The sequence below is a fragment of the Lampetra planeri genome, chromosome 15, assembly GCF_965212315.1.
Source record: "Lampetra planeri chromosome 15, kcLamPlan1.2.h2, whole genome shotgun sequence".
Lineage (NCBI taxonomy): Eukaryota > Metazoa > Chordata > Hyperoartia > Petromyzontiformes > Petromyzontidae > Lampetra > Lampetra planeri.
In genome coordinates, this window is record NC_136121.1 from 2,158,982 (window position 1) to 2,181,934 (window position 22,953).

Consider the following 22,953-nt stretch of genomic DNA (forward strand, 5'->3'; position numbering starts at 1 on the left):
GACGCGGCAACAATGCGATGGGCCAACTCGGACCACTGGCCCGGTTGGAATGCACTCCCCACAGTGGCACGTTTCAGCGTGACGACAGGCAATTTACGACCCCCGTCCGTTGCGGTGCGTGAGTGTGTGACAGGTGTGTGCGTAGGCCAAACATGTGGGGTGCCACGACTCGCCGGAGTTTGCTGGTGAAGCTTGGATAGAGGCGCGACGTCCTGCTGAGGCGTCGCCCCGCGGTGTCGAGGAGCCCGGCATCCTGAAGCCACATGGCCCCAGAGGCCACAATTGTAGCAGCGTGTGAGTGCTCCAGATGACTTGGGCTGATCCTGGCGGCTCCGTCCGTCCCGAGCTGGTCGTACTCCGGATCTCCACTCCGTCGGGCGATCGACGGCGCAGATGTCTTCCGATGGGAGGGTGGTTGCAGCCATGGTATGGCTGGCCACCGCCTTGCTGGCCTTGCGACGCTGGGACAGCAAGTTCGCGTGGATGTGTCGCGCGGCCCGCAGGGAACACATCTCCGTGTCGTCTTGCGCCAAGACGACAATGTCCAACTCGTCCGCTAACAGCAGGATTATCTCCGTCACCATGGCGTCCACCCCTTCCTCGTCCATCCGCGGGAAAGCCGTTTTCGCCAGGGCCAGGAGAGCTGTACGGTATGCCAAGGGCGACTCCTTGGCGCCCCGCTGGCGATCGTAGAACAGCTGCCTGCAGTCCGAAGGTGGTCCATAGACTGCAGCCAGGAGTTGAAGCGCCATCTGCAGCGTGGCGCGCTTCGCTTTCGGCGCCGAGGTGAGGGTAGTGAGGGCATCACTGTCGAGCATCGCCGGCAGCGCGCGGAGTGCTTCATCATCCGTCAATTGTGCCATCTCTTGGTGAGCGAGAAAGCGTCTTTGGAAGCCACCCCAGTCACCGTCTGCGCCCACGAACTCCTTGAGAGGTGGTAAGCGCTGTTGTAACGCGGCGTCCGCAGTCGAGGATCGCTCTCTGTCGTTTCCGTCACTCCGTACGGTTTTGGCGGGAAGGGCGTGTGGCATCGGCGGTCGCTCTGTTGGTGACGCGCTGGCCGCTCCTGACGACGTGGCGGCTTCTGTTTGCCGAACGTCGGTCACGTGACGTAGCCCGGCCCCACCCTCAGCATTCACTGTACCCATGGTGGAAAATTCGAATTCGGGCCCCGTGGAAATGGTGGGAACCGGCGCTGCATGTCGGCTGTTATCGCTCCGTGCAGCTCCTCCAGCCCCAGTCGAGTAATTTCTTCCAATGTGGCGGCTGCTGCGTAAAGTAGTTCCGCCAGTCGTGAATGAGCCAGCCGCAGTCCGTCAGCCGACGGCCCCCATCCGTCCTGACGTTGCGGTGTGGGTGGACTTGGCCCTGGCTGCTCGTAGTCGCCTTCAGCCATCTCGGGCTCAAAGTCGGCCGTGGTTTCCTCTGCCCCCGGTTCCCTGGTACGAGCCGTTCGTCTCGTGTCCATCCTTTAGAAGACCACTTCTGACGCCAGATGTAGTGTGGTTCAAGGAGGCTTGGACGACGTAGTCGGAGGCACACGTATTTATTAAACACAGTTGTATCTACAGGCCGAGATATACAACACTCGGAGGGGTATCGGCCCCTCCACCCGTCTAACTGGGAGATCGACAACCTATGTCACAGCTAGCCTACTCCTAGGTACTCCACTACCGGGCTAGGGGAGGCTAGCTAACCCAGCCCTGGTTAAGCTGGGATTACGGCACCCTGAGTTCCCACACCGGCTCTTACAAGAGCATCGGCTCTGGGCTCTTGGGGCCACGCCACTGGCTGGCCTTGGTCGGTCCTGAGAAGGACAGCGATCCAAGGGAGTCCCAGGGCCTATCTAGCAGGTCTTTTTGCTTCTCTGGTTAAAGCTGATCACTGAACCCCGAGCCCTCTGGCTCACCGCCTTATATAGCAATTCCCCCCTGAGGGGTGGGGCCGTGGGGGATCCCAGCGCCGTATTAGCCCCCCAGTCTAAACGGCGCGGACGTCGATGTAAGCACCTGCTCGCGTACAGACATAGCCACACCCAGTGTGTTTGTATCCCATCCGTATCAACTCTATAACACCCCCTCTGTAACACCTCTACACAACACATGCAGGGTAACTGAATAACTCTAATTATTAAGAAAATAAAATTGGCTTGGGCAGGACTCTTCACCAGAAGGGGCGATGGTCCATGGTTAAGAATAATTGCGGAGTGCCAGCGCCCAAGAGCACGTGCAGCGAGGAGATGGAGCGATACAAGTGTGCAGATGTTGGGTGGATGGTGAGAGGTAGTGGCGACGTCGGAAGGCTGTCATCCAGCAGTGGATTGACCGTGATGGGTGATGATATTCTTAATTTAGTTGTTGTGTGTTTCTTTTAGTCATCCAGGTTTCTCTTAATAGAGAGATTTGTAGTTACAATGCATCGAAATATGCAGTAACTGTGTGCCATGTGCATTGCAGTCTAGTCGAAGCCTGTTATTCAAATATGGCAGATCTAGCTGACCTTCATTTTATATTTTCAGAGGTCTGCATATTATAGAGAAAATAACGTTTTACAGTTTTGAGTAATGTTAAAATTTGGCGTTTTTTTGCTGTGATACCAGCATTATTTCCCAGGGTATGTGTATAATTGGGGAAATCAAATCTCTGAACCCCTTGAAAAGCTGGCTTCGTCGTGAGCATGGCTACTGAGGCAAATCGGCTACCCAACTGCCAGAGGTGTACAGCAGCCCCGACTCGGAAAGGCAAAGCAATTATCCACGAATATCCCCACCTTCTTGTTGAATATTTCGATTCACTATTTTTATTTTACCAAGTAAGGCCCACTGAGCTACGTAGTTATTTTTCAGAAGCGACCTGGCCGTGGCTCATCGTGCAGAAATCTATAGCAGCCAATCACTCATAATGTGGAGGGAAAAAAACGGAGTACCCAAAGAAGAATTCACAGGACAGAGAGAAATGCTAACTCTAAATATATAGGTTTCAGGGTTTGGATCGAACCTACGTCCTCCTGCATGTCCAGGTAAGGGAGTTAACGTGGCCACCATGGTGCCCCTAAACACTGTGGTGGTGGTGATGCACTCAAGTGTGAAACAATGGGAACGAATCATCGCAGCACAGGGCACTTTCCTCGTCACCATTGACAGAAGTTTCGTCCCCATTATTTGTCCTACACTTACATGCCATAACCAAAGGGCGCTGTTTATTATGAACAGCAATTTAAGTTTGCAGTACAAATTGCAGGGAACTGCTGAAGGATTACTATTAAAACTAGCAAGAACCCGCGGAACTTCGGCGAGGATTGTATGATGAGCAGAGCGCCACTTATCAGTAAATGATATATCACACGCACACACAAAGAACCCCCTGTGTATCCTTAACAGACTGGAGAGGCATGTGCACCTATAAAGGCCGGCACGGCACATGAGGGGATTGGGTGATCAACACCACGCCCGGCCGTCTTTGTGTCCCCAGTGGCGATGTTTACACACCGCACCGGGTACTCATTAGAGGCTGAGTCGACCTAGGGGAGGCCCAGGACCGGTTCAAGTAATCGTCACTGGTGTTGGCCGTGAGAGGGAACCGAACTCGGGTCGCCGGGTGGAGCGCAGCATGCTAATCGCTACACTACCGCTGCCCATTATATGCACACACAACAACAACCGCCATTCGTCACTAAGTGGCTGTGACATCACCACGATACTTGTGCCAGGCTATGTGCACGTTGACGCCATGAGAAGTGTCGAACGCCCGCTGGCAGGAGGTCACGGAGCAGACCCAGGTGCCACGGGTCGACTGACTGAGATGACTGGCTGATGCACCACCTGTGTCCCCTACTGTGCCAACTTGCTGTGGTTTAGTCCCCCGGCGCTCCGCTCGTTGTTGTGAGTGTCGCTCCTGCCCCCTACGTTTTTGTTGGATGGAGACTGCCTCCAACTGCCCAGTAGCATCCTTCACGTACCTCCTCCACAGAGGCCGATCTTGACGCCGCTGGTACCAGTCATCAGCAAGTCCACTCAGCTCCACATCCTCCTGTACCACATCACTCCATCTCTTCTCGAGCCCGTTCCGCGCCCGTTTAGCCCCCTATATCCGGCCGAACAAAAGTTGTTCAGGAACTATGTGTGGCTGAGTGGTGAAACCTTGGGAACCCCGGCTCGACGTCCTTGTGAGGGCCGGGTCCGAGTGGGCCAGTGGTCGGAACCCGCACCCTGGCTAGGTCGGGTTAGAGTAGCCTTCCCCTAGGCACCCGTAGCCGGAGGACCCAGAGTAGTGGTCCCTTGTTAGGGCACGTTAGCCCGGAGGCGATACCTCCCCAAGCAGTGGGTATAGAAGGGCCGTTGCCCTGAGTGAGCCGGGGCTGTATTGCCATGTATTGTGAATAAAAGTGTTGCCTCCAAGATGAGTCTCCGACGTCTCCAGAACTCACTACACTACATAGGTATGGGAAACTCTCCACTCTCTCCACAACTGCCCCATCACCAATTGGGAGTTGTGGGGGTGGAGTGTCCGATGGTAGAACATACCCAGGCAGGTGCTTAGTTTTGGTGGGGCTGATGGTAAGTCCCCACCTCTTCGTGGCAAGCTCCAGGTTCAGCAGCAGCGGATCCAACTCCTCCTTTGAGTAAGCAGCAATTACCAGATCATCGGCATACATAACATGGTTGACCAATAGGGAGCCATCCCTTGACTGCACCCGGGCATCGATCAGCCTCCCATTGTATCTGTACCAGATGGAAATTCCTCCAGTACAGCTATTGAAGGCTTCATGAACTACGTGGTCGAAATAGATGTTAAATAATGTGGGAGCCAGAGGACATCCCTGTCGCACCCCAAAGTGAACAGGGAATGGCTCCGACTCCGGGCTACGTAGTTTTATCCGGGCCTGGTCACCATCATGAAGGTCCTTAATGATTTTGAGCAGCGGGTCAGGGACTCCGAAAGCACGAAGAACAATCCAGAGCCTAGGTCTATTGATGGTATCATTGGCCTTGACCAGGTCAATAACGCAGAGATGTAGGTCTTGTTGGAATTCACTAACCTCTGCTCTAGCAAACAGACAGAAAATATGGCATCTGTGCAGGACCGCCCTTTCCTAAAACCACATTGAGGCTCTGCAAGCCTCTCCTCAGTGTGCCTAGCAAGGCGATGTTGAATAATCCTTGCCAGGACACATACATACACACACACTACCAGCGGTGACGTGAGGACTCATTGGAGCTGGCGGAGGATCGCCCCGCCAAACCTAATAGTTCGGCGGTTCTTTTTTCAAGTTGTCTTTAAACATATTTTTTTCTTCACGGAATTTGTTATCTCCGTGTTGTCGTAAATGGGGCTTTTCGTCCAATCAGGGTGTCGACTTACGATCAGTTCTACTAATTAATGAGCCTTAGGAACGGAACCCGTTCGTAAGGCAGGGATTGGCCATAACGCGTTCCGGCGGAGAGTTGCAAATAATGTTGCATTTTCAGCCCATGATTATTAATTATTGCACGGATTTGGTGTCTCGCCTTTATTTTATTATTACAAGTTTGCATCATCACGTTTACAAGTCATTAACACGTGAGGTAACGCTCAGCAAGCGGCCAGCCAGCCTGTGCGATGGTGATAAGTATAAAAATTATGTTAATGATCCCCGTCGCACACGCCGAGCAGCCAACCAGAGGGCAGAATGTTACTACACAAAGTCTCTTTGTGAAAACCCAACTTTGTGTGAATAAAAATATTAATTTTAGACTTAAAACTTTCGTGGCTGCCGGAATGCATATTGCTTGGTTCTTTCGGTAAAGTCACGTAAATGTTAATTTGAAAGTTTACAAGAACGAAATGTCGAACTAAATTTGAGCGGCAACCCAATTATGTGACCTCTTCAAGGGAAGCGATTTATAATTCGAACATTTTAAAGTACAAACAATCGTATTCACTTAGAATTGCTAAAATGATGTCAACTAATTGTAGTGTGATGAGTGTTTCATGATTTTGTATCCATTCAATCGTGTTACAATCGATCAGATTATACATAACAAACACTGTTGCATTTTAACGTCATGTTTTAATTTAACTTGCAAACAAGTTGGCTGAGCAATTGCTGCAAATAAGATTTCAGCATACATACACACACGGATAGTCAAATAAAACACGGCATTTGCAACAATGCAAAAAGTGAACCGTAAGAAATCTAACCTCGTCAACTGCAAATCACAGGGCTTTATTTCAGTGGGAGCTGTCCGGGGCTAAGCTCTGAATATATGACTGCCCGCTCCCTCGCCTGCTTTTGAATGGTAGAGGGGAGGGGAGGGGGCCAGGCTTTGGGGGGGAGGGCTTGAGGGGTGTGGCCCAGGAATAGATTCCATGAGAAATTAAAGCCCTGCCACAATCTGCCAGTCGTCGCTGTGATTTTGTTTGTTGTCACTTCCGTTAGATATTTGTTGCCACATCCAAAGATAATTCTACTCGTTGCAATCAATCGCTGTGCCGAATTCCCTAAAGCTGAATCGAAGCGTCATCGAGCTGCTTAGCTGAGCACACATACACCGGTTCATACACTGGATGAATTTTACAAGTGTGTTCATATTACATCTAAACTCACACTTGAAAAATACGACTGTGGCATGCATACTAATTGCAATTTAATACTTTAATATTTACTGTAATCACCGTCTATGGGTCAATGCTGTACAAATTATGGGTTCCCCAACGCTAATAGACACCCTTAATGAGCTGCAGCTGTATATCAAGTGGTTTATTGGCAGACGGTGTTTGTCCCAACAACCGTGTTGGCAATCGAGGATACACGCTGCAGTCCATCGCACAGCAACACTTTAAAGGTCTGTGCTACGGTTTATCACACACAATACATTCTACAATAGAAGTTAAACATTTGCAGTAGAAGTGGGCATATCCCAAAAGCAACCCACCTCTGTGAGAAGTAGTGCCTGCCTTCTGCTGTGAAATGTTTTACAACTCTGCATTCAGGCTGCTTTTGGCCTAACAGAACAGACATTTCAGCGTTACCAATACCTGTGGGCTGTTTACCTTTTTCGTAACATATTATTACGATGCAAATGTTTATCTGTGCCTTGTATACATATGTATGTATGTGATTGAAGGCAGTTTCGGCTAGAACTATGTATAACAACGTTGGCATCTCATTTATCAGGTAACATGGGCTCCGTCTTCACCAGGTCAACTCTGCCTCAAGTGAGTGCCTATTGCCGGTCTGTAAACGTCAGCACTGCAGAGAAATGGAGCCGGCCATGGAACTATGCATGCCTGCAATGCCAACCTTAAGCCTTTGTCGTCCTTCCCCGACACCTACGATTAGCACGGTTGGCTACGTACGGTGCGAAAGAAGTTCAACATACAAACAAGGTGCTCACCAAATCGCTTGCCCCACACTTTAGAAGGCAACGTGCTCTGTGTTTAAGAGAGAGGGATGCTGTTGTTTATATAAAGAGTCATGACTCTCAAGATGTAGGTTTAATAGTTGGTTGTACATATTAGCGAGTGGTATATAAACATGTACAGGGGCTCCCATAGGTAAGCTTAATCTGAAATATATATGGCGACGTGTGTAAACCAACAGTATATGTGTCATGCCAATTTTTATGGGAACTTTCTCGTATCAACTGCCCAACATTGTGGTCAAATGGGTGATCTTGGTCTTTGTAGCAGTCTACAGGGCTACACCTGGGAAATAATTTGTCATTGTAGAGTATGTGTGTATGGCTTCAATGTGAGGGTTGTAATACAACAAGTTTCATAGTGATGTATCCGATGCCAGTGCAATATCAGTAAAACATTGTTTAATTAATGGGACGTGGCCCTTGTACTCAATGTTTTCTCTTTCCAGAAACGTTCACCGAAATGCACACATTATCACACAATAAAATATGGAGTCTTGCTCTTCTATAACTGCACATAAGAAGAACAGTTAGCTATTATTCACATATTATCCTTTGAGACAATTTGAAGTTATCAAAGTATGAAGCTACAATATAGTTGTGAATATATAAATCATGGACACATTTACGATCACGACGAGCATAGAGTGCCACAGTGGAGAGATGTTAACTACTTCGCCTGCTATACAGGAGATCGTGGGTTTAAGCCCGACCCTGAAGCCTGCATATTTGGAGTTTGCACGTTCTCCCCGTGGTCGAGCGGATTTTTCCCTCCACATTTAGAAATATGGGTTTTATTTTTTTCTATCTACTTGACTTTACCGAAAGAACCATAGAACATGGGTTTTGACTATATGGCCGCTATAAATGTCCACGTGATAAGCCACTTCATTGAGCTATACCAGGTAAAGCCCACTGAGATATATAGCTTTTTTTCAGAAGCGAACTGACCACAAATTATAGCTCAACGAAGTGGCATATTAGGTAGAAATTTATAGCAGCTAAATACTCTAAACGCACGTTTATAAATGTGGAGGAAAACAGGAGGACCCGGAGAAAAATCCAACCACGGGAAGAAAATGCAAACTCCAAATATACAGGTTTCAGGATCCAAATTGAACCCACGGCCTCCTATATACCGGGTGAGGTAGTTAACATCTTGCTACCATGGCGCCCAGAGTAGGATTTAATATACAAATGCAAATTTTTGGGGGGCCATGAAGTGTCTGATAACAGTTACTTGGCAGCAAATTAAGTCACCAGTGCTTCACCTTGTAACCTGTAGACATAAAGAAGTCCGACATTCTTTAAAAACACTGTGGACTCTCGGAAAAGGGAAGCGATATGTCAGCATGAACTTTGAGTGCTCACACTCTGCACGTGCAACGCTGAAATTGTTAGGAAAGCTTGGATGGGATAATCTGACGCATCCAGCATACATCCCAAATGTAGCCCCTTTGAACTCCCACGTGTTTGGAAATCCGAGAGAATCTCTGCATGGCGTGGATCTTGATAGTATTACGCCAGCAGGGCCCAAGTGGGACATGAAAGGTGGTTTGCCAGTGAAGTGGCTGTGAAAGCAGCCATAGCTCAAGGACCAACCAAAATACATCTGTGCTGATTGTGTGGAGAAATAGAATGCGGTGTTGATGCAAACAAATATATCTCAGACCTGACTTTCGTCGCTTTACTCATTGCACAAAGTAAATACACAGGAGTAGCATTCGTCTGAGTGGGCTGTCCAAGCTAAGTGCCTGGAAGAGGGCTTTGCTACTCACCATAGTTTGTGGTTGTGGGAAACGGTGTGAAAGGTGTTAAATGTAGTTGTGGTGTACGCTCGCAGTGTGCGGTTAATCACACGTTAAAATGCACAACTCTAGCTCATAGTTTAAGTTCTCATATGCCCGCCCGTTTTCGTATGTTCCATTCAACAGAGCTCCTGCAAAAACATCGATATCAATTTCCTGTAATTTCCTGTTAGCTGAATGTAACCATTTAACAAGTCTTTTCTGCATAAAGATATAGCAGTTCATTACCTGCCTCAACAATTGGCACACATTCTTATTACTGATACGAGCTTCCAAGACATTAGTCACCATATTTTCTGGATTATTAAGTTGCACTCTTGTCCCAGTATTGTAAAGCAACAGTTGGCATAAGTCTTACAATCCAGTCGGTATGTGTGTATGACCATATTTGTACAACTTCATCATGAACACTGGGAGCGAGTTTAGGGCGCATCTTACTCATCTAGATTATCTAATAATCTGAATATGATAAACATCATCTAATATATTACATTCGTTCACCTAGCCAGGACTGTTGTTATTATTAGTATTCATTTGACAAGTGTAATTTAATGTGATTGTCAAATTAAAAATATCAGCAATACTTTCCAGAAATGCATTTACAAACACAATCTACTCTAATTTGATTAAAAATTAAGCAATGAAAGCAGAAATGGAGGACTATACAGTATGTCTGATTTATGGGTTGTTGCAATATTTTATAGAAATAATCGTATTTTGAATATAAATTCTTTAATTACTGTACATATACCAGCAAGTGAATGGGTTATAGTAAGAATTAAATGGCTTATATCAAATTGCTGAGCATGCCCATTTCCCTGTAACGCACATTTAATAATTCCTATTGCGATGTCCTTGTCACGAGTCGCTCTTGACTGTTCTACGGAGTGAACACCACTGGAAAGGGTTCCTTACAGGCAGCACGCGAGTGCCCAACAGCCACCGTCCACCTGCTCTTCGACCTAAAGGTCACCCACCCACGGCGGTGATGTTTGAGCCATTGTCCAATTGGCAAGATTCTGAGGAACAACAATCCCCCCCCCCACCCCTACAATTTATCGAGGGAGAAGAACTCCCTAAGCCAGCAATTACATGAGCAGGCCCGGTGACAAAGATGGTGAAATAAACAATGCAGAGCTAAAATTGTGGCCACGATAGCATGCAAGTGTCATCAAAATCGCATATACTCTACACCGTATATGTACCACAACTTTAGCCACCAGCCTAAAACATTCAAAGTATATATATATATATTAAATTGAATATTTGAGACATTGGAAGAAAAAAAGTATGCTGGTTCTACCTCATTAGGGGTCATCAGCACAGTACTGGCCTGCTATCCTACTCGCACAATGATAACAGAGGTTTCACAAATGGTGAGATCCATCTGAAAAAACTAATACAGCAGCTTCGAGGTGAACAAAACTGACATCGCCAACTGATGAAACCTCAACTCAGCTGGTAAAAAAGGGGATACATCACAACTAAATCTAATGCACCTACCCTTTAAACTTCTCATAACTTAAAGCATATCGATAATAGAAAGGGCACTGGAAATCATCTATACATTTATATAGATACCTGCGGTTTGATCATTGGTTCGGTTTATAGTGGAGCACAGCTTACGTACCATCATCTCAATGGATTGATTGGTGTTTTGCTTCGAGCGGGCGCAATTCCATCCGTGAATTCGACCTCATGGCCGCAAAACTTTGCTACAATGCTTTGCCAATTACCCCCCAGCAAAATCAGTGAAGCTGGTCTGTTACTGAGGGGGTGGGGGTCAACTATCCCCGCTTGACGAACGTGGTCACCAGCCAGTGTGGCCGCATAGCGAGATGGTCGTGTCTGCGGTTAAAGGCAATGACCTTGTGTTATTTTGTAGCATTCGCACTGCATGCACTGTGACTGCAATCATCGGAAGTCGGCATGCAGTGTCATGTGGCGAGTATACTAGACAACCGAGCTTGGCTCTTGTGCTTTTTAACGAAAACTCACTGTAAACGGGTGACTTTTATATCAACACTGATTAAGACACTGAAACAAAATAATTTCCCCTTGTCACTGTGCATCCTTCAAATGTTGGGTTACTCTCACAACATCGCTGTAACCCAGATTTGAGTGATGTAAATGTAATTGACTGAAAATAGGTTATATCCAAAAACCGAACTGCTTTTTTCTCAACTTGGTCATAATATTTTGACTTAAAGCTTTCGTGACTGTAGGAATTCATATTCTTGGGTCTTTCGGTAAAGTCACGTCAATAGGTTCAAAACATCCTGCCTCAGCAGCTTTCCCGCTATTTTTTTCTTTCTCCTGATGACGATTGCTTGTGTTGCGATCGAAACGTCGTTTAAAAAAAAAAATCTACGTGACTTTACCGAAAGACCCAAGAATATTGGTCATAATATATAAATATATTTTATAAACTTGACATGGCTTGCTTTACCATGTAAACAACGAGTGTGCATCTATAAGTCTCCATGGGGCTTGTTACCTCTGACTGATTCGAATAATGAGAGGCTGTGGTATACATAAGAAACAATCAGAAAGAGTTTGATTCTGCTTATATTTGTTTTTATGTTGTTTTCTGTCAAATTCCTTATGCAATTGCCATGGGAGCTTCTTGTTAAGCTGACGTGTAGTCTGGTGTCATTAAATTAGCCCTGATGTTTTATGACGATAGCTGGTAACTCAATTCTGCTTCTCGAGTGCGAGTCTCGTCCATCTTTGTGCGGAGGTGTACGCCTAATCTGGTATGTCATTGAAGGGAAACAAAGCCACAACCCTTTCACCTTTGGAGAAATACTTCAGTGTGTTGCATACAATCACATATATATGTAAGTTAATATATACTTTGTGTTGTATACACGTATATATACCTCATATGGATTGTATGCAATATGCGTGTGTGTGTATTATATAAATATACTGTTTTACAGATGTGTGCAAGTATAAAATGCATTTTTCTGTCATTTTGTATTCGTAAAAACCCTGCAGAATTAGTCATGAGTAATTTAAGAATGAGTCAATGTTGCTACGGTCATTTTTTTTTTTAAAGATCCCCAATGTTCCTGTACAATCATCTCATTGGTGGAGGCAAGGTTAACAGAGCTGTTTCACACAAACACCAAATGTTGCGACTCCATCTCAGCCCCATTATTTACCGTCACAGTACTTTTAAGGGACTGGCAATAACGGTGGGACGTTAGGTGAAAGGATTTGCCTTTGCCTTCCTTCACATCCACCTCATCTAAAAAATAAAACCCTTAAAAAACCAACGTACACCCGAGCTGGCCCACCATCAAAGGTACACGGACCAGTAGATTATGTTGAAGAAGAAAAAGCAGAAGGGGAAAAGAGCGCGGGCGTAATGGTCCACGCGCTTGGCCTCCATCGGGATAACCGCCTTGGGTGGCGAAGGCTTTTTGGCGTTCTTGCCGCCGCTACCGCCGCCACGCATGCTGCCGTTGGGCCGCGTGGCCAGCCCCTCCACTGGCTTGCCGTAGCAGTCGTAGTTGGTGAGGTCGAAGTCCTGCGGCAAGCTGCCCACGATGCTGAAGTCGCCCATGCGCAGGTCCGAGCGAGACTGGCACACGCGCTTGCACCGCGAGTCTCCTCCCTGCTCGCGCGCGCACAAGCGGAATTTCAACCTCATTACCAGCACAGCTGCTTTGTCCACTTCTGAGCGAGGAGTTAACTATGATTTTTGTTGTATTCTACCAGCTGAAGCCCACTGAGCTATATAGCTCTTTATCTGAAGCAACCTGGCCACAAATGATAGCCCATCGAAGTGGTTGATCATGTGGAAATGTATAGCAGCCAAATACTCTAAACGCATGTTTATAAATGTGGAGAGAAAAACTGGAGGAACCGGATAAAAATCCACACGACCAGGGGAAAACATGCACACTCCAAATATATAGGCGTCAGGGTCAGGATCAGGATCAAACCCACAACCTCCTGTATACCAGGCAAGGTAGTTAGCATATTGCCACCGTGGCACCTCAGGTTAAACCAAGTTTGCCAGGGGTATAACGTTTGCAGGCTCAGTCCGGTCACAGATTCATTGTTAAAAAATACCATGTAATTATGGTTTGCAATGTATTCACCTTACTGTGTAATATTTTCAAACTTAAAGGGTGTATCTTCTTGGTTCTTTCGGTAAAGTCACGTAGAAGGGAAGTAATAAAATAATACAAATAAAACATAATAAAATAAAATAATTCTCACGACGTTTCGGCTACAACGCAAGCAGCCGTCTTCAGGTGAAGAATGAGACACTGCCAAGCTAGGAGCTTATATATAAGCTGGGTTGGTGGTGGAAGAAGAGCGCCTTAACAAAAAGAATGTGCATATCAAGAGGAATTTAGCATATTCATGGGAAATGCGTAGGAGGTGGGAGGGGGGGTTTCAAAGTCATATTATGCCCATACATTATGCAGGATCAGCAGCACCAAAGGGAGGGTGCAGGGAGTAGCATTAACAAAGGAAAGGAATGTTAATAGTATGTAGCTGCAGTTACTAAACAACCACGTAGAAAACTAAAGTATAAACTACATAAAAAACTAAAGTATAAACTGCATAGCATCATCAGTATACTTACTATACTCTACAATAAGCTGAGTTACTAACAGCAAGTAATACATTACAATTCTACATCGTAAAAATTATATAATATGCTTCCATCTAAACTTTATTCTCTTACATCACGCGAGCATACACCGTACTATATACTGCCATAGACAAACCCAACATTAAATTATATACTGTATTGCTATAAACCACCTTATACATTTTAATATAACACTATGTATTATTCTACCCACCCTAATGTGTATCGAAATGGTTTATTACGTCCTTCCAATGATTGCTAAGCCAGAATCCATCTTCTCGGTTGAAATTGTCTCTGTGTTTGTATATGTCGATCGCCTCATGAACGAATCTGTCATGATAGCCAGATGGCTTGCAGAGAACCTCTGTCTTGGAGAAGTCAATGTCATGTGAGCCCACTGAGTTGTAACAGTGATCTGCCACGGCTGAGGTGTTTGTCCTACCGTGTTTCAGGTCTGCTTTATGTTCACGGATGCGGTCCGAGACATGTCGTTTGGTTTCCCCAATGTAACTGCTACCACAGAGGCAACTTAGTTTGTAGACGCCAGGGTACTGTATGTCTGGAACCACATCTTTTACAGACGGGACCAGATCACGGATTTTATGTACTGTGTTGAATCGGACCTGGATCTTGTGTTTAATCAGGATTTTGGAGATCTTTTTGTGACCCCAGCAATGTAGGGTAAGGTGATGGTCTTGAAAGGCTCCTCAACAGGATCCTTCTTGATGGTTGGAGTGATGGCTTAGCGCTAAGATGCCAGCTAGCAACATCAGCAAAGATGAGCGTTTTGAATTAGCTCAATTAAAAAAGAGGGATGACATTGTCATCCCCTCAGCCGACAAAGGCAATGCCACTGTCATCATGGACAAAACAGAATACAACAACAAAATCCAAGAACTACTCAACGATGGTTTATAGCAATACAGTATATAATTTAATGTTGGGTTTGTCTATGGCAGTATATAGTACGGTGTATGCTCGCGTGATGTAAGAGAATAACGTTTAGATGGAAGCATATTATATAATTTTTACGACGTAGAATTGTAATTTATTACTTGCTGTTAGTAACTCAGCTTATTGTAGAGTATAGTAAGTATACTGATGATGCTATGCAGTTTATACTTTAGTTTTTTATGTAGTTTATACTTTAGTTTTCTACGTGGTTGTTTAGTAACTGCAGCTACATACTATTAACATTCCTTTACTTTGTTAATGCTACTCCCTGCACCCTCCCTTTGGTGCTGCTGATCCTGCATAATGCATGGGCATAATATGACTTTGAAACCCCCCCGCCCACCTCCTACGCATTTCCCATGAATATGGTAAATTCCTCTTGATATGCACATTCTTTATGTTAAGGCGCTCTTCTTCCACCTCCAACCCAGCTTATATATAAGCTCCTAGCTTGGCAGTGTCTCATTCTTCACCTGAAGACGGCTGCTTGCGTTGTAGCCGAAACGTCGTGAGAATTATTTTATTTTATTATGTTTTATTTTTATTATTTTATTACTTCCCTTCTACGTGACTTTACCGAAAGAACCAAGAAGATGAATCCCTGCAGTCACGAAAGCTTTAAATCGAAATTTAAAGGGTGTAGGCGGGATTTAAACAACCAATCATCGTTCAAAAACGTGCAGGCAAAGACAACCCGTGTCACCGAGCATCCTGCTTTTATTTTCACAACAAATTGCTGAGTAGATGCCCGCTGGAAAAGTAAAGTCTATCTCTGCTGTAAGCAACCGCTTGTGCAATTGCTCACAACCGGTTGCAAATACATACCTACATGATTAGTTTGTTGTCCTTCCCCCGCATATGTATGTATGATTATACATTGAGTTTCAGTTAACTGAGTGGTGCAGCTGATTGCTCAAAGCGTAGGGGTTAGCACTGTAAGTGAGCACTTGCCAAAGCGAGCACGATAAATCCCACACTGTGCTCATCCACCGCACTGGAGGTCACAGCACTTCTAATTCTTATTCATTTTCTCACAGTCCTCCAGTTTGGAATCCTTTCCGATTGCCTCCTTTTCCACAATAATTATAATAACCTCGCTCAATTCAAGAAATGTATGAACGCTTATCTGTTGCACCTTGAAGAGAGCAGTTGCCCAGATTCGAACCTAGACCCAAATAAAAATATCCATGCCTCACTGAAATATGTTTTTGAAGAATGAAGAAGACAAATCAATATTACACGGAACAGGGTGTTTATAGGAAAGGTCGGGGAAAATGGGTGGCGATTATAGAAAAAAAACATGCGTTGTGAATGATATATCTGTAAAAGTTCCACTCAATACACATCACAATATCAGTTGGGGCCAGAGTTAGTATGACTTCAAGAGTTCAAACCAGGCATTTTCAGTGGGATTCGCCAACGTAAACAATGACAATGATTTATGTTGTATTGAACTCAGGATGAATTGTATCATAAAAGGGGAAAATGCCAGTATGCATACTGTATACATAAACATGAACAATATATTAATCCATGCTTTATTGATTGGTGTTCGACATATGCATCCATAACCATTTATAATATTCCTGAATTAACGTTGAAGTGGTTTTGTGGGATATTTATGATTATACAATGATTGTATGGGTTATTTCAAAAGGGAACTGTGGTTGTAGTGGTTTAAGTGCGATTTAAGCAGCCCAAGTTAAATTTCTGATCATGCAAAACACCAGCAACAATTGGTATTTGAATGTGGCCTGTCACCTCCCTTCGATGCACCATGGTGGCGAGATGTTAACTACCTCGCCTGGTATACAGGAGATCGTGGGTTCGATCTCGAACCTGACACCTGTATATTTGGAGTTTGCATGTTCTCCCCGTGGCCGCTCGGATTTTTCTCCAGGTCCTCCGGTTTTCCCTCCACATGTAGAAACATGCGTTACGAGCATTTGGCTATTATACATTTTCACATAATACGCCACTTCATTGGGCGATCATTTGTGGTTTGATGGCTTCTAAAAAATAGCTAAATAGCTCAGTGGGCCTTACCTGTTAAAATAAAAAAAAATAGTTTAGTTTAAATAGTTTTAATAGATTGGCCAAGCTTATGATGAGTACTTGGCACTGTGTGTCAACAATTAGAATGGGGAGACAGGTGCTTACTAACAGACTTTGCACCAATAACCCATACAATTAAACGTTGAACCTTTAGTGAGTTTATAACCCTCAACTATGCCTGCGCAAGCACGGGTACGGACTTGAGGATGAATCGACCAAAGGGACACCCATTGCCAATTAGATTAATTGATTCAAACTATTGAAGAGTGTAAGCATTTTTTGGGAAGGTTGTGAACTAGAACCTTCAATGTGTCGGCAGTAGTCAACCTATGGAAGCACCAGCACCTGCCAAATGCAACAGAATCCCAACATTGGCACAGGAGCAGATCTGAGCCCCACATGATATTTTTTTGCACGTGGCCACATAATCTATAATGGGGGAAAACGGGCATATGGAACGACAGTGCACCGAATTAACACTCGGCCTGGTGTGGAGAGGTGCGGTTATGTTTATTGTTGCCTGGGACTAAAATGAATGAAACATTTTCCCTACGCCTTTTAACCCAATGACCCAGATAAGCAATGATTTGCTCATTACGGTTTCACTGTTTTGGGTTGAAAAACCATGCAATTGGTCCTGGATTGTGTCTGCAAGTAGAGATAGGTACCTTGGAAATGTAGAAGTGCAGACATTGGCTTTACTGGTAAATTCACTGTGGTGCACAATGGTGTATTCCATGAAGCACAGCAGATATGGGTGTGGGAAATATAAGCGTATTGAATGTATGGTAAGTTTTCTACAACACACAGCATTGCATCAGTATAGCATTTGTAATAATATGCCTCAAATAAAATACAATACTACTTGCAATGTGTCATGGGTATTGATACATATATCCAGCTGAATGCATTGATGTAACACTTCAGAATTCACATAAATGGCAAAAATGCAAAATTACATTTTTTTATAATTATACCTCCATTGAGTTATCTTACCAATTGCATTTCTCTAATCTGTCCAAAGAAGGTTTTGAATCAGTGTATGTTACCTGCTCTGCTATGGCGTATGGACCAGAAGCATGGGATATTTACAAAAACAAAGTGAACATTACCCCACATATCGCGCTTTCCCTAATGCAAGTCCTCTTATCCATTAAAATGTGAAAAAAGTGTTCTTATCCTGTGTGAGCCTTATGAGTGGTAAACATGTGCCAAGAGACAAAAGAGTTAGGATACAGATCTTAAGTTGAATTATTCAGACAGTGATCTTAATTTTAATGAGCACTCTCCACGTCAAGTGCCATTGTGTAATGTTTGAATTTGCATTTGAGAAGAAACGATTTGAACATGTAATTATTATTGTAGATGTTGTGGGTTTACTCTCCAACAAACCGGTGTGCTGAAATAGTAACGAATTAGCATGTTTTGTTTATGTGACAAACCTTACTAATTGGCTGTGTTGAGTGGTGGCGGGTTAACAACAAATTTATATTTACGCGATCTAACCCAAAAAAACCCGTCTTATAGATAATATTGGTCGCAAAGGCACATGTTAAAATGAACAAATAAGATTGGTAAACGGTGAATCGTGCACGTAGTAGGCCGTGAGAGCTGGAATTTCAGAAAATCTTATCCTACAGGCAGGGCCGGATTAAGATTTTGTAGGCCCCTGGGCTACAGGTATTGTGAGGCCCCCAGTAATATTTTCAAAAGGAAAACAAAGTGAAATAAAAAATACAATATTTTTTACAAGGCTAACAACATATAAAATTCAGCATTCACAAATTAAATAACTTTTCACTTAATCTCTGGAGGCCCTCCAGCTTTCCGAGGCCCCTGGGCTGCAGCCCCTAAAGCCCATGCCTTAATCCGGTCCTGCCTACAGGGCTCTGGTGTAGCCAGGGAACAAAGCAAAGATGTTTCGGATAAGTACCCATGAAGGTGGCTGCCTTTGTGCAGCCACCCTCATGGTGGTGAGATGTTAACGACCTTGCCTGGTATACAGGACGGCATAGATTCAATCCTGACCCTGGTCGTATTAATTTTCCTCAGGGTTCTACCATTTTCCCTCCACATTTCGATTCGACATACATTTGGCTTCAATAGATGTACACGTTAAAAACAATTTCGTTAGGCTATTATGTGTTGCCAAGTTGCTTCTGAAAATGAGCTGTATAGCTCAGTGGGCCTTACCTGCCAAAAATGAAACATAGTTCAGCTTATAGTTTTAGCGTTACTAATGATGTGTGCCACCCTCCTTTGTCTATTATTGCTGCTGGTGTGCTCATGCACCACGGATCTCCCGTGTAAAATGAGCCTGGCAGCTGGCTAAACGGGATCATCCGTGTAACAAATCAAAATAAACTCAACGAACATCCTGCGCCCCTCCATTGCTCTCGGGTGAAAGGTGACGTCAGCTGAAGCCCGGTGACACTCTGAACAGATGAGGAGGAAGCTTTGGCCGACTGTCATTGTCGGCATGCCCACAAGGCAACCTAGTTACATGCGATTCAGCAACAATGCAGCTAACAATTTATGGACATATTGGCGGTACAAAGGTGCAGCATAAAACAAATAAAAATTTCAATTGACATTCGTCTTCCGACTGCGTTGACATCACGAGAACCACTGCCACCGCTCAAGATTTTCGGACTGGGGTTGTGAATCGCGGGGGGAAAAAAATTTGCGAAAATTTTCCTTTTTTATATATATACCGTGCACCACCGGTGTACTGCCAATATGTTCATATGCAGGTGATATATAACAGAACTTTTTTTGACATGTTCTGATTGGCGACTCTTGTCCAAAAGCCCTAGCGTTGGATGTGAATCACGTCCTGTTCACAATAGGTGATCAAAACAATACGTGGCTTGAAATCGGATTTGATGAAATGGTGCAATTTATTTTTGACAGATTCCACTTGAAATGCAATGTTCCAATACAGTTGCCCGGAAGAACTCTCTGCCTTGCATCTCAAATCACTAGTTCACGACACACCTTCATTGTCACTCGAAAATTGCTTTCACTGCAAGTGATTACACTATGTAACACGATTTTTGTTCCTGGGTAGTAAGTGTTATTTCTTAATTGCTTATGCCTAAAAAGTATAGAAAATGGCTATTATTCCCCACAAACTTTGCTTTTGTGACCAGGACAGTGATATTTATAAATGTATCTATTTTCAATGAGAAAACTGGCGAATGTGTGTCTTTTCGTTCACAATAAGTCATAAAAAAACAACATACGAATCAAAATTAACATGTATTTATACTAAAGTAATACAAAAATGACTACAAAATATTTATAAGTGAGTAGTTTTGACTTAAAACTTTAGTGACTGCAGGAATTCATATTCTATGGTTCTTTCGGAAAAGTCACGTAGACAAAAAAAATAAAATAATAAAAATAAGTGAATAAAAAATTATGGAAATATCACGACTTTTCAATAGCATTTATACTAAAGTAAAAATAATTACGACAGCTTGCCCTCAGAGGCTAACCTCTCTGTTCCTGATGACAACCGCTTGTGTTGCGATCGAACCGTCGTGATATTTTTTATTATTTTTTTAGTCACTTTATTTTAAATATTATTTTATTATTATTTTTTCTTCTATCTACGTGACTTTACCGAAAGAACCATAGAATAAGTGAATAGTTTTTCGAGATTTACGATTAACCTGTAAGTCACTTTCACGAATCAGCCCCCAAATGTCGTCTCCCATCATGTTATCGTTATACTGTCCTTGGTAGCGGCGTTCAAAGTCCAGTATATCCTGGTGGAAGCGCTCGCTTTGCTCCTCCGAGTATGATCCCATGTTCTCCTTGAATTTATCAAGATGAACATCAAGGATATGGACTTTGAGGGACATCCTACAGCCCTTTGTGCCGTAGTTCTTCACCAGATTCTCAAAAAGCTCCACACAGTTTTCGACCTTTTGATTGCCAAGGAAGCCATGAACTACTGCGACAAAGCTGTTCCAAGCCACTTTCTCCTTACGAGTGAGCTTCTTGGGAAATGCATTGCACTCCAGGATCTTCTTTATCTGTGGTCCGACGAAGACACCGGCTTTGACCTTTGCCTCAGACAGCTTAGAGAAGAAGTCTTGAAGGCACTTGTAGGCTGCCGACTCCTTATCTACAGCTCTGATAAATTGTTTCATAAGGCCCAATTTGACGTGCAGTGGTGGCATCAGCACATTCAGGTGGGGGTCCACCATTGGCTGCCACTTGACGTTGTTCCTCCCCACAGAGAACTCGGTCCGCTGTGGCCAGTCCCACCTGTGGTAGTGCGCCTTGGTGTCTAAGTCTTTTGAAATATTTGTTTTACTTTAGTATAAATAAATGTTAATTTGAATTCATATGTTGTTTTTTTCTGACTTTACGTGAACGAAAAGACACAAATTCGCCAGTTTTCTAATTTAAAATAGGTACATTTCAAAATATCACTGTCCTGGTCACAAAAGCAAGGTTTTTGGGGAATAATAGCCATTTTCTGTACTTTTGAGGCATAAGCAATTAGGAAATAACACTTACTACCCAGGAGCAAATAATAAAAATTGTTACACTGTTATTTATCTGTGGGAACATATGGAAGTCTGGTGAGGATGGGTTTTATTACAATAGGCTTTACCCTTTCTGCAATATTTCTTCTTCATCATTTTGATACTGGCAAAAAGGTCCCATAGATATAATTGCTCAGCCCCAAGCTATTAATACTTTGATACTTGCATTGGTGACTCAATTAACCTTTCAATGAACCAACTAAATAACCACAGATACATAGCTAATGTGACCATGGAGAAGAGTGCTTGCATTTCGTCTCGTTATGAGCTTGACTTTAGAGTTTTATCTTTGTCCTTGAACTCACAACTGTTAGCTTAGTGAAAATATATGTGCATGATATTCTATAAGCATTAAATTGCTTAATTGCGCAATGTGATGAATTTGTTCTGAGGTGATTATTTATTTATCCAGTAAAATGAGCACATATTTTTTTCCCCCGAAGCAACCCGTGTTCTGCCACTGGATGCAAAAAGTAGTTTGTATTACCTCACGGAACATTAGCACACTCCTATGATCTTCAAAATCCTTGAGCTTAGAGACAAAGCCAAAGCACATGTAAATAATCATGTATTACATCATTTGGATACCATTGCCAGGATACTTGATAGTCACTGAATTTTTTAATATATTTAAATATATATTTACTTCAGCATAGTGAAGAGATGATTTGCAGATGTTAAATCACGTTTATTAAAACAGTATGAGAGCCCAATTGAGATTTTCTTTTCCATAAATTTGTAGACAACATATACTGTATAATCTTAATTTGAAGCTTTCATGACTGCAGGAATTATAAAATTAAAACATATATATCACGACGTTTCGATCACAACACAAGCGGTCGTCCTCAGGCGGAAAAAATAATACAGCAGTGGAACTGCTGAACCAGCGAGAGAGCTGTTGCAACAAGAAGTTATTTACGTGGCGATGGGCAAGCAAGCGGGGTCTGAGCTGGAAAGGAACTCACTGGCGCGACCACCGTTGCGGTGGTTCTCTTGCCTGGACGCGCTTGCCTCACAGCGCAGTTGGCATCGCCGCAGCTTGTGTTACACATAGACATGACATTAACTTGCTAATCTGCGTCTCCGTGTCTGTATTTTGTCTCTCTCTCTCTCAAATTTAGCAATCTTTGGAATAATGTAATCAACCAGGTAGGGTGTTGACTGTTGTGTTAGCTGACTCTCTGTGTTGTATTGCATTATATTTATAAGTTTACTATGTTTGTTTTCTCATTCATTCTTACCTGATGATGATTGCTTGTGTTTTACTCGAAACGTCGTATTCTATTATAATTTAATTAATTTTCTTTCTATGTGACTTTACCGAAAGAACCAAAGAGTATTTCCTGCAGTCACGAAAGCTTCAAATATAGTCTTAATTTCTATTCACACAATGTTTGTAGGCAATCACAATCACGTAATTGCTTGACAACAGAAATTATGTTGAGATAAGTTGTATTGTTTAATCTAACTGCTTGTAGAATAACTGCTATATGAATTCAAATACATTTTTTTTATTAAAGCAAATATATACTCTACAATGCAGGAATTTAATTTAAA

The 22,953-nt window shown here is 43.6% G+C and overlaps 1 protein-coding gene across 1 annotated transcript in view; it reads right to left on the reverse strand.

Moving 5' to 3' along the window:
* Positions 1-6,028: 6,028 nt before the first annotated feature.
* The window catches only part of GLRB (glycine receptor beta), a 197,276-nt gene continuing 180,351 nt past the window's right edge, over positions 6,029-22,953 (reverse strand). The window contains exon 11 of the mRNA XM_078600829.1: positions 6,029-12,829. Coding sequence (XP_078456955.1) covers positions 12,512-12,829 — 318 coding nt within the window. The 3' untranslated portion in view covers positions 6,029-12,511. The remainder of the gene's footprint in view (positions 12,830-22,953) is intronic.